At 33.8% G+C, this 12491-nt stretch overlaps 1 protein-coding gene across 1 annotated transcript in view; it reads left to right on the top strand.

The window, feature by feature from the left end:
- The first annotated feature begins 884 nt into the window (after nucleotides 1-884).
- Nucleotides 885-12491, top strand: part of LOC112013939 (ABC transporter A family member 1) — a 38338-nt gene continuing 26731 nt past the window's right edge. Inside the window, exons 1-15 of the mRNA XM_065779198.1 lie at nucleotides 885-1011; nucleotides 1407-1486; nucleotides 1780-1948; nucleotides 2744-2826; nucleotides 3719-3935; nucleotides 4480-4703; nucleotides 4840-4900; nucleotides 5078-5164; nucleotides 7194-7426; nucleotides 7514-7628; nucleotides 7748-7837; nucleotides 8683-8891; nucleotides 9166-9278; nucleotides 10781-10887; nucleotides 12042-12104. Of these exons, the coding sequence (XP_065635270.1) occupies nucleotides 925-1011; nucleotides 1407-1486; nucleotides 1780-1948; nucleotides 2744-2826; nucleotides 3719-3935; nucleotides 4480-4703; nucleotides 4840-4900; nucleotides 5078-5164; nucleotides 7194-7426; nucleotides 7514-7628; nucleotides 7748-7837; nucleotides 8683-8891; nucleotides 9166-9278; nucleotides 10781-10887; nucleotides 12042-12104 (1938 nt within the window). The 5' untranslated portion in view covers nucleotides 885-924. The remainder of the gene's footprint in view (nucleotides 1012-1406; nucleotides 1487-1779; nucleotides 1949-2743; nucleotides 2827-3718; nucleotides 3936-4479; nucleotides 4704-4839; nucleotides 4901-5077; nucleotides 5165-7193; nucleotides 7427-7513; nucleotides 7629-7747; nucleotides 7838-8682; nucleotides 8892-9165; nucleotides 9279-10780; nucleotides 10888-12041; nucleotides 12105-12491) is intronic.

The raw sequence follows: 12491 nt of genomic DNA on the forward strand, positions 1-12491 counted from the left end.
ACTTTTATAAAAAGATTTTAGAAGCTAAAACTTGTGCCAAATAAACTCTAAAAATGATAGCTCCTAATGGACTTTCCATTTTAAAACCGCCTAAGATGATAACTAATCACATCATTTATAAAAAAGTAAAAATACACCCTTCTAAACTGGGAATGAAAATCAGCTTGTGCTCAATTTATGAATAATATATTTAAGTTTTGTATAGTTCAAATAACATTCTTTACATTTCGAATAGAAAAATTCAAAATTCAAAATTTAAATTCCATTTCTATAAAAATGTATCCAAAAAAAAAAAAAAAACTATAACAGGAAAAAAATTGAAATGGAAAAAGAAAAAGGGCAGTTGGGGGAGTTCCAAGTCAAAGCGTGCCACCAAAATTCCAAAAATGTGTTAAGAGTCTTTTCTTTCCTTTCTTTTCCCACTTCCTTCTCTCTTTTCATTCCCACACATACCATACTTTCCCTTCACAAACACACAAACACATACAGTCACACACACACACACACACAGAAACTCTCTCTCTCTCTCTCTCTCTCTCTCTCTGTGGTTTTGCAGAGATGGGGAGTGCGCGTTCACAGCTGAAGGCCATGCTTCGCAAGAACTGGCTTCTCAAAATTCGCCACCCTTTCATTACTTCTGCTGAGGTTTCTCTCTCTGTTTTATTTATTTATTTATTAATATTAATCTTTTCTGTTTTTGTTTGATTCTTACGTTTGATCATTCCTGTTACTAAGAATGTCTGGTTTTTGGTTTTTGTTTGCTATATGAGTTTGATCCTTAATTTCAGCGATTAATTTAGATTTTGCTTCTTTGTTACTTTTTAACTTTTCTTTCTTGGTCTATTTGCACAAGAGTTTTTTTTTTTTAATTTTTAAATAAATATATCTCTCTCTCTCTCTCTCTCTCTCTGTGGTTTTGCAGAGATGGGGAGTGCGCGTTCACAGCTGAAGGCCATGCTTCGCAAGAACTGGCTTCTCAAAATTCGCCACCCTTTCATTACTTCTGCTGAGGTTTCTCTCTCTGTTTTATTTATTTATTTATTAATATTAATCTTTTCTGTTTTTGTTTGATTCTTACGTTTGATCATTCCTGTTACTAAGAATGTCTGGTTTTTGGTTTTTGTTTGCTATATGAGTTTGATCCTTAATTTCAGCGATTAATTTAGATTTTGCTTCTTTGTTACTTTTTAACTTTTCTTTCTTGGTCTATTTGCACAAGAGTTTTTTTTTTTTAATTTTTAAATAAATATAAATAATTGTGTATATAATATTTAATTTGCTTTAGTGTGAGAAATTTTTGTTGGGTTAAGGGGCTATGTGTGTGTGTGTGATGTATTTGGCTGTTCAAAATTTTGATCAATCAAACACAAATTTTTTTGAATTTGTTTGTTGAAATTTTCTGGCAGATATTGCTTCCTACAGTTGTGATGTTGTTGTTAATAGCAGTTAGGACGCAAGTCGATACGCAGATTCACCCTGCACAGCCGTGAGTTTCTATCAACCCTTATCAACTTGATTGTTACTGTTTCTTTATCTTTCATATTGGTTGCTCAAGAAAGTAAAGAAATTTAGGTGTAGTTGTTTTTCTAAATTAGGGTAAAAGGGATCTTATCTCAATCAATGCAGATGTTGGGTGAAATGCTGAATTTTTAAATTATAACTTTTGTTCTTAGTTGCATATGCTTTGTATTTATTTTGATGAAAGGAAAATAAAGGAAGAGACAAAATGGTTTTTTTGTTTGGAAGTAATGCCATTATGTTTTTATGGAGCTGGAACAGGTATATCCGGGAAGGAATGCTTGTGGAAGTGGGCAAAGGAATATCCCCTAATTTCCAACAAGTTTTAGAATTATTGTTGGGAAAGGGAGAGTTTTTGGCTTTTGCACCAGATACAGAAGAGACAAGGAGAATGATTAACTTAATGTCAATGAAATTTCCCTTATTGAAGGTACCCATTTTTTATCTACTGGCAGTGTGGGTGTGTATGTGTGTATTTTCAGATTTCATTGCTACTCCTGTTTATCCTTTATGGGCCAGTCTAAGGTTTTTCTGCTCCCTCTTGTAAAACCCTCTTTGCTCATCTTTCCCATTTGTTTTGTTCATAATTATGCATTGTGTATGCGTATAAGTACACATTCAGGACTTTCTTCTTTTATCTTTTTGGTCACACATCTATACTTTCAATTCCTTTTCTCCACCATGACCTTATCTTCTAGGATCAATTGTTTATAACAATTCGGTTAAGAGATTTGCTAAAGCCTTAAAGTAAAATGAGGTTCAGCCAGTATAACGTAGTGCACTGGAGCAACATTTATTTATTTTTTTGTATTCAATGAAAACTTTAGTAACATGTTAAGAGATAATGTGACTTTCATATGAGCATTATATTGCTAAATACAGGTGGTAGAAGGTATTTACTATTGTGACTTGATTTCCTCCCGTTAGGCTTGTCAACCATAACATTTGACATTAATTTTTAAGATTTAAACTTGATATTGTGCTTATTTGTACAAGCACTTGTCAATTTTGTTTCTTCTTAATACGGATAGACATGAACTTGGGACAATTTGGACATACTTCATGATAAGTTTATTTATTCTCTATTTAGTCTTTGATGTTGTTAAAAATGAAAATTTAATCTAATAACTCTATTGGAGATGAAAATTTAGGCTTTAATGTTGTTTACGTCCTTGATAAGGATTTTCATGACTCGAGCTAAATGAATCTTGTTTCATGTTTATAGCTAGTTACCAGAGTTTACAATGATGAACTAGCCTTAGATACCTACATACGCTCAGATCTCTACGGTACCTGCAATCAAGTCAAGTAAGTCATAATCTGTGTGTAACAGCATTGGTATCAAGGTGATGTGCTCAAAATAAAATTCTCAAATTCTGTGCCACAATGGTAATAGAAAGTAACTAACAAAAAAGAAACAAAATGAACCTTTTTATTCATTTGAGAAAGGAAATAGGATATCAAACTGGTTCATTTCAAAGGCTTTTATGTGCTGGTTCATTGTTGCATAAACTTTAAGAACCCAAAACTCAATAGTTTTCTATTGACTATAAGTTCAATTGTAGGATGAAGTTTAAAATTCATTTAATATCTCAATTATTCTTAATATTTGGTAGTACATGAAAACTTCAAATGTCTTAACACATGTTGGATACAAGTGATGTGAACACTTTGAATGTTTGGATGATTCATATTACTTAGTGGTGTGGACACCAGATTGATGCTAATTGATTCCATTGGACCAGATTGTTGCTAATGGTGCTGAATGCTATTATGGGATTTGATTTTGAGGATTTATGGGATTTGATTTCCATTTTGATTATGAGCTGATTTTTTTTTTCCTTATTTTATGTAATTTGGGAGTCTTATTTAAAGGCCCCAGAGAAAACATTATCGGTACACCTGTTTTGATGAATAAAATTTTGTTGGAATTTTTATTGGCTGGGTGTTGTCTCCAAGTAACCCTAGCTGTTGACTCCTGGGTTTTCTATCCTTTTTGTTCTTTTGTTTTCCCTTTGAACATCTGTTTTGCTTTTGCATCACTTAGTCTTCTAGTTGGAATTAGCCATTGCTTTTAAATTTGTTGTTACTGTGTTTTTCATTCATGTCTTTGTATCATATGATGCATCTAATATATAGAAATATACACAATGGTGATTCTTGTATTGAAAGGATGATATGTTCACATTTCTTTATTCAGGAATTGTTCAAATCCAAAAATCAAAGGTGCAGTCGTGTTTCATGAGCAAGGCCCTCTGCTATTTGATTACAGTATACGCCTCAACCACACGTGGGCTTTCTCAGGATTTCCTGATGTGAAATCCATCATGGATGTAAATGGTCCTTATCTCAATGACTTGGAACTGGGCGTTAATATTGTACCAACAATGCAGTACAGCTTCAGTGGATTTTTGACTGTATGATTGCTCCTTTCCCTTTTTACTACCTTCAAAGTACACTTTTATTCTTTACAGTAGTTCAGTTGTTAAAGGAATTTTCTGATTTAGTGTAACCTGATAATGGTTTATGGTCCTGTTCCTAGACTGTAATGATTTTAAACCATATAGTTAACAGATTTGGTTTATATTTTAGAATCACTTATGCCAACCAAGTTCTGCAAATGTGATTATTACTGATAATATGCCGTTACATGGGGTCCTTTTTATAGAAGAGTTGGTTTCAAGAAGACCTTTTGTCATTTGTCAGGTTCATGGCACTCAAATGGAAGAGTATAAGTGTTGCCATGCGTATTACCTATAACCTTGTGATCATGATGTGATTTCTTTCTCACTTTGATTTTAACTTATTCGTTGTAATGCCACCTCAAGTTCCTTTTTTTTCTTAAAAAATTATTTTTTGTATGATTTTTGAACTCTGACTGAAGCTCCATTTACGACCTTCGTAACCTATTTTTGTGAAAAATTGTTACAATAATAATTGATGATTTCAAACTTTCTGCAGCTCCAGCAAGTATTGGATACATTCATTATATTTTCTGCCCAGCAAACTTATTCAACCTCTCAAAATATAGAAATTCCTTCAGTGCAGTCCCCTGACAATGCCTCCTCGCTTAAGTTGCCATTGATGCAATTTAGCCCTTCAAACATACGAATAGCTCCCTTTCCAACTCGTGAATACACTGATGATGAGTTCCAGTCTATCATTAAGAAAGTCATGGGTGTATTGTATGTACTTCTTGAATTTTATGTATTTAACATTATTGCTATTTTTTATTTGTATTATTTTGATCAGAAATTAATTATTTTATCTTTGATTTGCTGACTATCTATATTTTTGGTATTCTGTTATTGGGATGGGCAGGTACCTTCTGGGATTTCTCTACCCAATCTCTCGCCTGATCAGCTTTTCTGTGTTTGAGAAGGTTTGGTAATGATTATGTTTGTTGTAATTGGCATAAAACTGATAATGTACCAAACTATCTGTCATTTAAATAATTTATGTTTATTTTCTTCCTTGTTCCGTCAATTTTAGTATGACGTGAGCTACTATCTGTCCTTACGTTTTCGAAGTCATCCCATTAAAGTTTTTGATATTTCAGGAACAGAAAATAAAGGAAGGTCTCTACATGATGGGCCTTAAAGATGGGATATTCCATCTTTCTTGGTTTATTACATATGCTTTGCAGGTAAATTTTGTCCTTTTTCCTTGACAGAATCATCTTAATTGTCTGTTTTTCTTTGAACTTTCAAAGAATTCTGGTAATGGAATATTTTCCTTCTCATTTCTATTATATCATATCCATTAGTGTTTTTTCTTTTGAACGATAGAAAATTTAGAGTATTGTTGGCATTGATCTAGCATTTATACATTTGGTTGAAAATGATTCAGTTTCAAAAGTGTTTCCTTTGGTTGATTAATGTAATTAGGATCTCTTAATGGAAATTTGACATGGTTATATCATCTTAGTAGTGTGATATTATATCATTGTGGTTGGGGATAAGTAAGTATGGGTTGTGTTTTGACTTTCCAAAATAAGGTATTGGTTGTATTTTGGACTAAGGCCGGCATTATTTTTGTGAGTAGTCTAATTAATTAAGTAGTAAAGTCTCACATTGATTAATTATGACAAGAGTGAATGATTAATATAACATAATTAAGCCCAAACTGGGTTTTTTTTGCCTGTTATACTATTTTTGCAAACATATTAGTTATGTGACAAAATTATGTGACCTTATTTGGAACCCTAAAGCTTGAGTTCCATTGGAAACTTAAAAGAAAATATAATCTCTGGTTTTTCTCCATGAGACTCGAGTTCCAAATGAAGCCATGTAACTAATATGTTTCAATTTTAGTCGTATAACTAATATGTTTGCAAAATTAGCTTAATAGACAAAAAAACCTGCCGAAACCTATAGGCTAAGCTTTTGGGTTAAGTGGTATCCTAACATGCCACGTGAAGTCCTCACAAAGAATCTCCTCATGGTGTTAACGTTTAACTTGTACAAACTCAAGCCCCAACATGTGGTATTAGAGTTGAGCTAGGTGGTTTGATTGGGCAAGCGTTCATTAGTGGGTCCTATAAGTAGAGTGAGGAAGACTTCCGTGCCAGCTCTCGTCACGATTGAGTAAAGGCTTTAGTAGTGGCAAGTCAAGGAACTTCCATTTAAGGGGAATAATACCTAAGGTGTAATTACTAGTCTCTTTGAGAAGTCTCTTAGATGGGCCATGTGTGTTTGGAATTACTCTGCATGCACATCTATCATTCGATCTTGGAGATACTAAGAATTTTATATTTATTTTTCTTCATTAACATGCTTGGCATTTGTTCAAACTTGGATTTATTGTGGGACGGATGGACTATAATTTGGTGAGTAACAGAATACCACTCAATTTGAATGTTCTTAGTGATTTATGTGAGGCAGTAGTTATCCGACTCTTCTCTAAATTCTATTTTTAGGAGGAAATAGTTATCTCAACTGTTTTTGAATCTAATAAGATCCCCCCTTCCCCTTAATCCCACCCAAACTAGACTCAATTAAGCTTAATAGGTTCAGCAAACTTTTATGCCACTGAACCCTTTTTTGGGAGGGTAAGGCTGGAGGAGAGGGGTGGATACCATTACGTCTTACGAGGAAGTTGGTGTAGGTGTGTGTTCACATTTTTGTTTTCTTAGATTTTGGTAGAAGTTAGATGGCCTTAAAATCTGCTTTGATATGTTTGATTTGTGGAGCTTTGCTTTTAGATCTTTTAGGGCTCAGTGGGTGTTACTGGAAAAGGTTATGGATCTTTAATTTGAATGGAGAAATTGGGTTGGCAAGCACTCGTTGGATATACAGAACTTAGTTCCATTAAGTTTGATGTGGAGAATTTGGAGGGAACGAAAATGTCGTAATTTGAGGATGTTGTAAGTGTAGGGACTCAATTGTTAGCTTTGTTTTCTTTATTTGATTGGTCTCGTGTTTGAGGCTTTACTAATAGTAATTCTATTCGAGAATTTATATAGTTCTCTGTATATATAGTTTTTCTTATCTGCAATTCTTTAGACTTCTTTATGTCAATTGTACATGAAGTAGTCTTTTCCAATAAAATATTTCTTTACATAATAAAAATAAATAAATAATTTGCTCTGAGTAAGATCACCTTTTTGCCATATTTCCAAATAGAAGAAATTGTCTTAGAGTTCTCACTATCCCATGGTTTAATCTTTTCTGCAGTTTGCAATTTCATCTGGGATCATTACAGCCTGCACCATGGGTAGCCTTTTCAAATATAGTGATAAGTCAGTGGTGTTTATGTACTTCTTTGTGTTTGGATTAAGCGCAATCATGCTGTCATTTTTGATCTCAACATTCTTCACACGAGCCAAAACAGCCGTGGCAGTTGGAACCTTATCTTTTTTGGGTGCCTATTTTCCTTATTACACTGTCAATGACCAGGCTATCCCTATGTAAGTAACACTATTAACAACTTTATTATTATTTGTTTTCTTTGGAATATTAGAATGCTGATGGAATTCATTTGTTTCCTCTTTCAGGATATTAAAGGTCCTTGCTTCTTTTCTATCTCCTACAGCCTTCGCACTAGGGTCAATTAACTTCGCTGACTATGAGCGCGCCCATGTTGGACTTCGGTGGAGCAACATATGGCGGGTATGTTCTGTGTGTCAGGGTTTGCACTGCTCTTTTTTTTCTTTCTTTTTTCCCTTTCCTGGATGTATTTGTGTCTTACATTTCAAGCACTGATAAAAAAAATGTAATGATCTGTGTAGGCATCATCTGGAGTGAATTTTTTGGTGTGTCTCCTGATGATGTTGGTTGACGCGCTGCTGTACTGTGCCATTGGTCTTTACCTGGATAAGGTATATATTTAAGCTCATTAAGTCTTTTTGTCAAAATTGTTTAGGTCATGCTAATGAATAATTACCGTAATTCTCTATGTGCTTCTTTGTTGAAAATGTGCATATTGGTATCATGTTCTCTGATATTCTTTGGGCCCCTAACAAGGAAAAGATGCTCATAACTTGAAACCTTTATGGGAATCCATTCTGTTGATAGAGTTTGACACAAAAGTAATTTCATGGCTCAAATGGAATAAGGTTGCTTTTTTTGTGCCCTTCATTATATTATTAAGTTAATCATATTGTAGAGATTCAGTATTTCCTTTTGAATAATATGAGTAGTCATTTTGGTGTAAAGAGGCCATTGACAATGACCACTGGTTTAGAGGCTATGATTTCAAGGCAGATGTGGCTGAGTAGGGTTTAGACTTAAGTCTGTTAAAAACTTGTAATAATTTGTACCCCCCTTCCCAAACAAAACACGCTTTTAACATAGTGAACTCAAAATACATAATGTAATATGTCTTGGTCTAGACTCTAGAGAATATATATCAGTAAAGGCACAGAAAGTAAACAGCAAGCAACATCTTTTAAGCCCCCCAACCTTTCTATTAATAGAGGACACTGTTGAGCTAGCTGAGCTAGCCAATGGCAATCAGTTAAATATCAACATTAATACCAGGAATCTTTTGATGGGTTTATTTAGAAAAGTTGGTACATGTATTGAGTGACTTTGATTGACCATTAATTTTTGTCATCTTTCTAGTTAGCAGGCTTGTATATAAACCTTTTCTCTATGTATACTCTTCTCTTTCTATGGTATCTTGTGCGTCATGAAATTGTTTAAAATTTATTTGTGTAATCAGGTCCTTCCTAGGGAGAATGGAGTTCGTTATCCATGGAATTTTATATTCAGCAGTAGCTTTTGGAAAAATAAAAGTATTGCTGCACACCACGCTTCCAATCTTAAAGCTACAAGTACTGATAATAAGACAAGTCTTTCTAGGAAAGATACTTTTGAACCTGCTGTGGAAGTGATAAGCTTGGACATGAAGCAGCAAGAGCTTGATGGCAGGTAAATGTACTAAAATTTGAATGCTTTAGTTTGTGCACTTAAAATGATGTTTCGTCCACATTCCTGTTTTGTGGTGCTTTTTGTTTACTCCCTGTGGACTTTCGTTGCCCTCTTTGGCAAGCCTTCACTTGTACTAAAACTTGAAATGATGTTACCTCCACATTCTTATTTTGTAGTGCTTTTTGTATACTCCTTGTGTACCTAGGTTGCCCTCTTTGGCGAGTCTTCATAGTTTTATCACTTATATGACTATACCTTTTTATTCAACATGTAGATGTATCCAAATTAGGAATCTGCATAAGGTGTATGCTACGAAGAAGGGGAACTGTTGTGCGGTTAACTCGTTACAGTTGACCTTATATGAAAATCAGATTCTTGCTCTTCTAGGTGAGTGTATTCTTTTATATTTTTTTCATCTTTCTGTTTATTTCATTGTTGATATTCTTAATTGCTTGATTCCTTAAACCCAAGTAATGGTCTTAATAAGGTGCTTTCTCTTTGAGTTTTTGATTTTTTGAGAAAGAATAAAAACACCACTTAGAAGGCACTTCGCTAATCTGAGCTTCTTAGTTTAAAGTTGAAGATTAATTGAATAAGATGTACCTGGTTAGAGTTCGTGTGTTGTCCATACATGAACTGACATGTCTTTGTGATGAAGAGCTAGCTACTTCTCTTCTCTATTTTATTTTAAACCTCAGAACAAAAAATGTAATTTGCAATGTTAGATGCCTGTCTTTCTATTGTTTCATTTTTAGGGTACCTTTATGCCATTGAACTACGCTAAGATTCTTCACTCTCATTATAACGTGTGACTCTTATTCTAAATATCAATCATTTCTAACATATCAGTATCACCAGTCATTTGCAAGAGTGAGTCATGTTCAATTCCAATGGCTCTAGCTCAAATTGCATCCCCTCTCTCCATAAGGATGGGGAAATGGTGACATCGTGTGTTCAAAACTCACTAGGTGCAGGTGTGAAGTACGAATTAAAAAGAAAGAACGAGTGAGCCTCATTTAATTCTAGCTTTGATAACCTTAGAATGACTGTCCTTGGAAGTGATGGAATAAAGAAAGAGCATATCCTTAGCATAAAATCCAGCCACTACCTGCATATCTAAGTTAAGAATTTGAATTTTTATTTTTTACAATCATCAATTTGAAGTTGATTTTTTTAGAGATCAGGCCTTGGTGCAATGACAAGTGCCTTCCACCATAAGCAACAGGTCACAGGTTTGAGTCCCTGAATCAACTTCTCCCATAGAAAGATTGGGGGTAAGATTGCCTACCAATTACCTCTCCTAAACCCTGCAAAAGTGGGAGCTCTGTGCACCGGGTATTTGTTTGAAGTTGATTTTTAAGTTGTCCAGATGAGGGTGCTACAAGAATACATTACTTTCTTGAGTATAGTTGCTTCTCTTTAACTTGTTTTTTTTTTTTTCTTGGGAGAAACTCCTACATGTTCCGCACACTCATTGTTCAATAGGAACACCTGTATGAATTCCTGGTCTTTAAGTAAGCTCATTGTGAATTTTGAAGTATTTTATCACCTTTTTGGTTGGGGAGCATAATCCTTACTCATCGGCTTCGGCTGCTTTGGATTCACTCTTCAAAATTTTCTTTTCTTCTCATTACACATCATTTAACCATAGGTTGTGTTGATAGAAATAAAGTAACTCAGAAGTGATTATAAACTGAGCCCCCTTGGAGTTTCTAATTAGCCTACAAAAAAACAACTAGGAAAATTTGAGGAAATATTAATGGTTGTGCTTTCTTGTATCCTACATACTAAATGTGTTGTCTTCACCTACCAACATAAAAACAAGTAGTTCTTGTATTTCACATATATCATTGCTTTGTTATGTTGAATTTGCAATATTAATTTTAAAGGGCACAATGGAGCTGGAAAAAGCACAACAATATCAATGCTTGTTGGCCTTCTTACTCCTACTTCAGGGGATGCCATGGTTTTTGGGAAGAATATCATAACGGACATGGTAAGTTGCCTTTTTTTGATAATTTGCTTATACCTTTCTGTCTTGTATTTCACATATATCATTGCTTTGTTATGTTGAATTTGCAATATTAATTTTAAAGGGCACAATGGAGCTGGAAAAAGCACAACAATATCAATGCTTGTTGGCCTTCTTACTCCTACTTCAGGGGATGCCATGGTTTTTGGGAAGAATATCATAACGGACATGGTAAGTTGCCTTTTTTTGATAATTTGCTTATACCTTTCTGCCTTCACTCTATTTGATGATTTCCTATGCATAAAATATTTGCCCACAGGGTCAAGATTACTGGCAGAGTGGTTAGATGTACTTACATTTTAAATTTTTTTCCTGTTTGAATGGGGACAATCACTCAAAGTCCTTGTAAAACCAGAATGTTATTATTAGCGGCATAATTAAGCTTATAGGACACTTCTGAAGATTTAGACACTAATTATTAGGGGTGCTTTAGTCATTTGGATACTAGTAAGCAGCTAACTGTATGTTCATGAGTTATGTGTATGCTTAGTATTATTTTCTTCATTGATATGAACTTCATATGCTATGTTTGAGCATGTATCTTTAAATTATAAAAATATAATATAAAAAAAGGAAAAAAAAAAATCTTGCATATATATAAGCTGCAGTGCTCTACACCCTGTATCTTTCTCAAAACAATATAGTTGTTTCTATTCCCAAGATCATAGCAAGGAAATATGGGAATCCAATATGGATCAATATTACAGTGTTACTGGATACCCAATTCTACGACCAGGTCAGATCTGATTGCAGTAAGTATACTAAATAAGAAAATGACTTGGTCAAATTTTATTTGTTATCTAATAGCACTGGTACATATTTATATTGTTCATTTAAATATGGTTCATATTTTATTCTGTTGTATGTGTTTCTTTTTTTCTTTGAATTGGTTAATACTGTTAAAGTGTCCAACAATAGCTATCTGGCATGCTCGATTTTCTTCTCACGATGTGTTTATTGACTCTAGCAGAACTGTGGTGCAGACACTGTTAATCTCAAGAGTTTGTGATTTAAAACAGTCACTAACCAATCTATTGTGATTGGTTTTTGCATTATTCTTTTGGAGGTGGGGTTGGATTTTTGTATGATTTTGTGATTAATTTGAATATGTTTTACAGGATGAGATACGGAAGACATTAGGTGTTTGCCCTCAAAATGACATTCTTTTTGCAGAGTTGACTGTAAGTAAGAAGCACATTTCATTTTCCATTTTCTGTGTAGTAGGATATTTGAATTCTAGTAGTTTATGATACATTCTTATAACTACTAGGTATTTACGGTTAGATCTTTATACTACTTGAATGGCAATTTTGACAGAAGATATGTGTCTTTTCATTTAAGCTGGGGCTCATCCAATTAATTAAATGCTAGGCACCTATCATTAGTATTATTATTATTTTACTAAGTTTTGCATTATTCATCTTATTACTTATATTGGAAAAGAGGCTTCCCAATCTTGTTTAGACTTTTTTTTTTCCATGAAGTAGTCTTTTTTTAGTAAATTTATTCTCATAAAAAAATGAGGTTTATGCAATTACATTGGTACACACTCTTTAGTCCAGATTTAG

Source organism: Quercus suber, unplaced genomic scaffold (assembly GCF_002906115.3).
Source record: "Quercus suber isolate HL8 unplaced genomic scaffold, Cork oak 2.0 scaffold_202, whole genome shotgun sequence".
Classification (NCBI taxonomy): Eukaryota; Viridiplantae; Streptophyta; class Magnoliopsida; order Fagales; family Fagaceae; genus Quercus; species Quercus suber.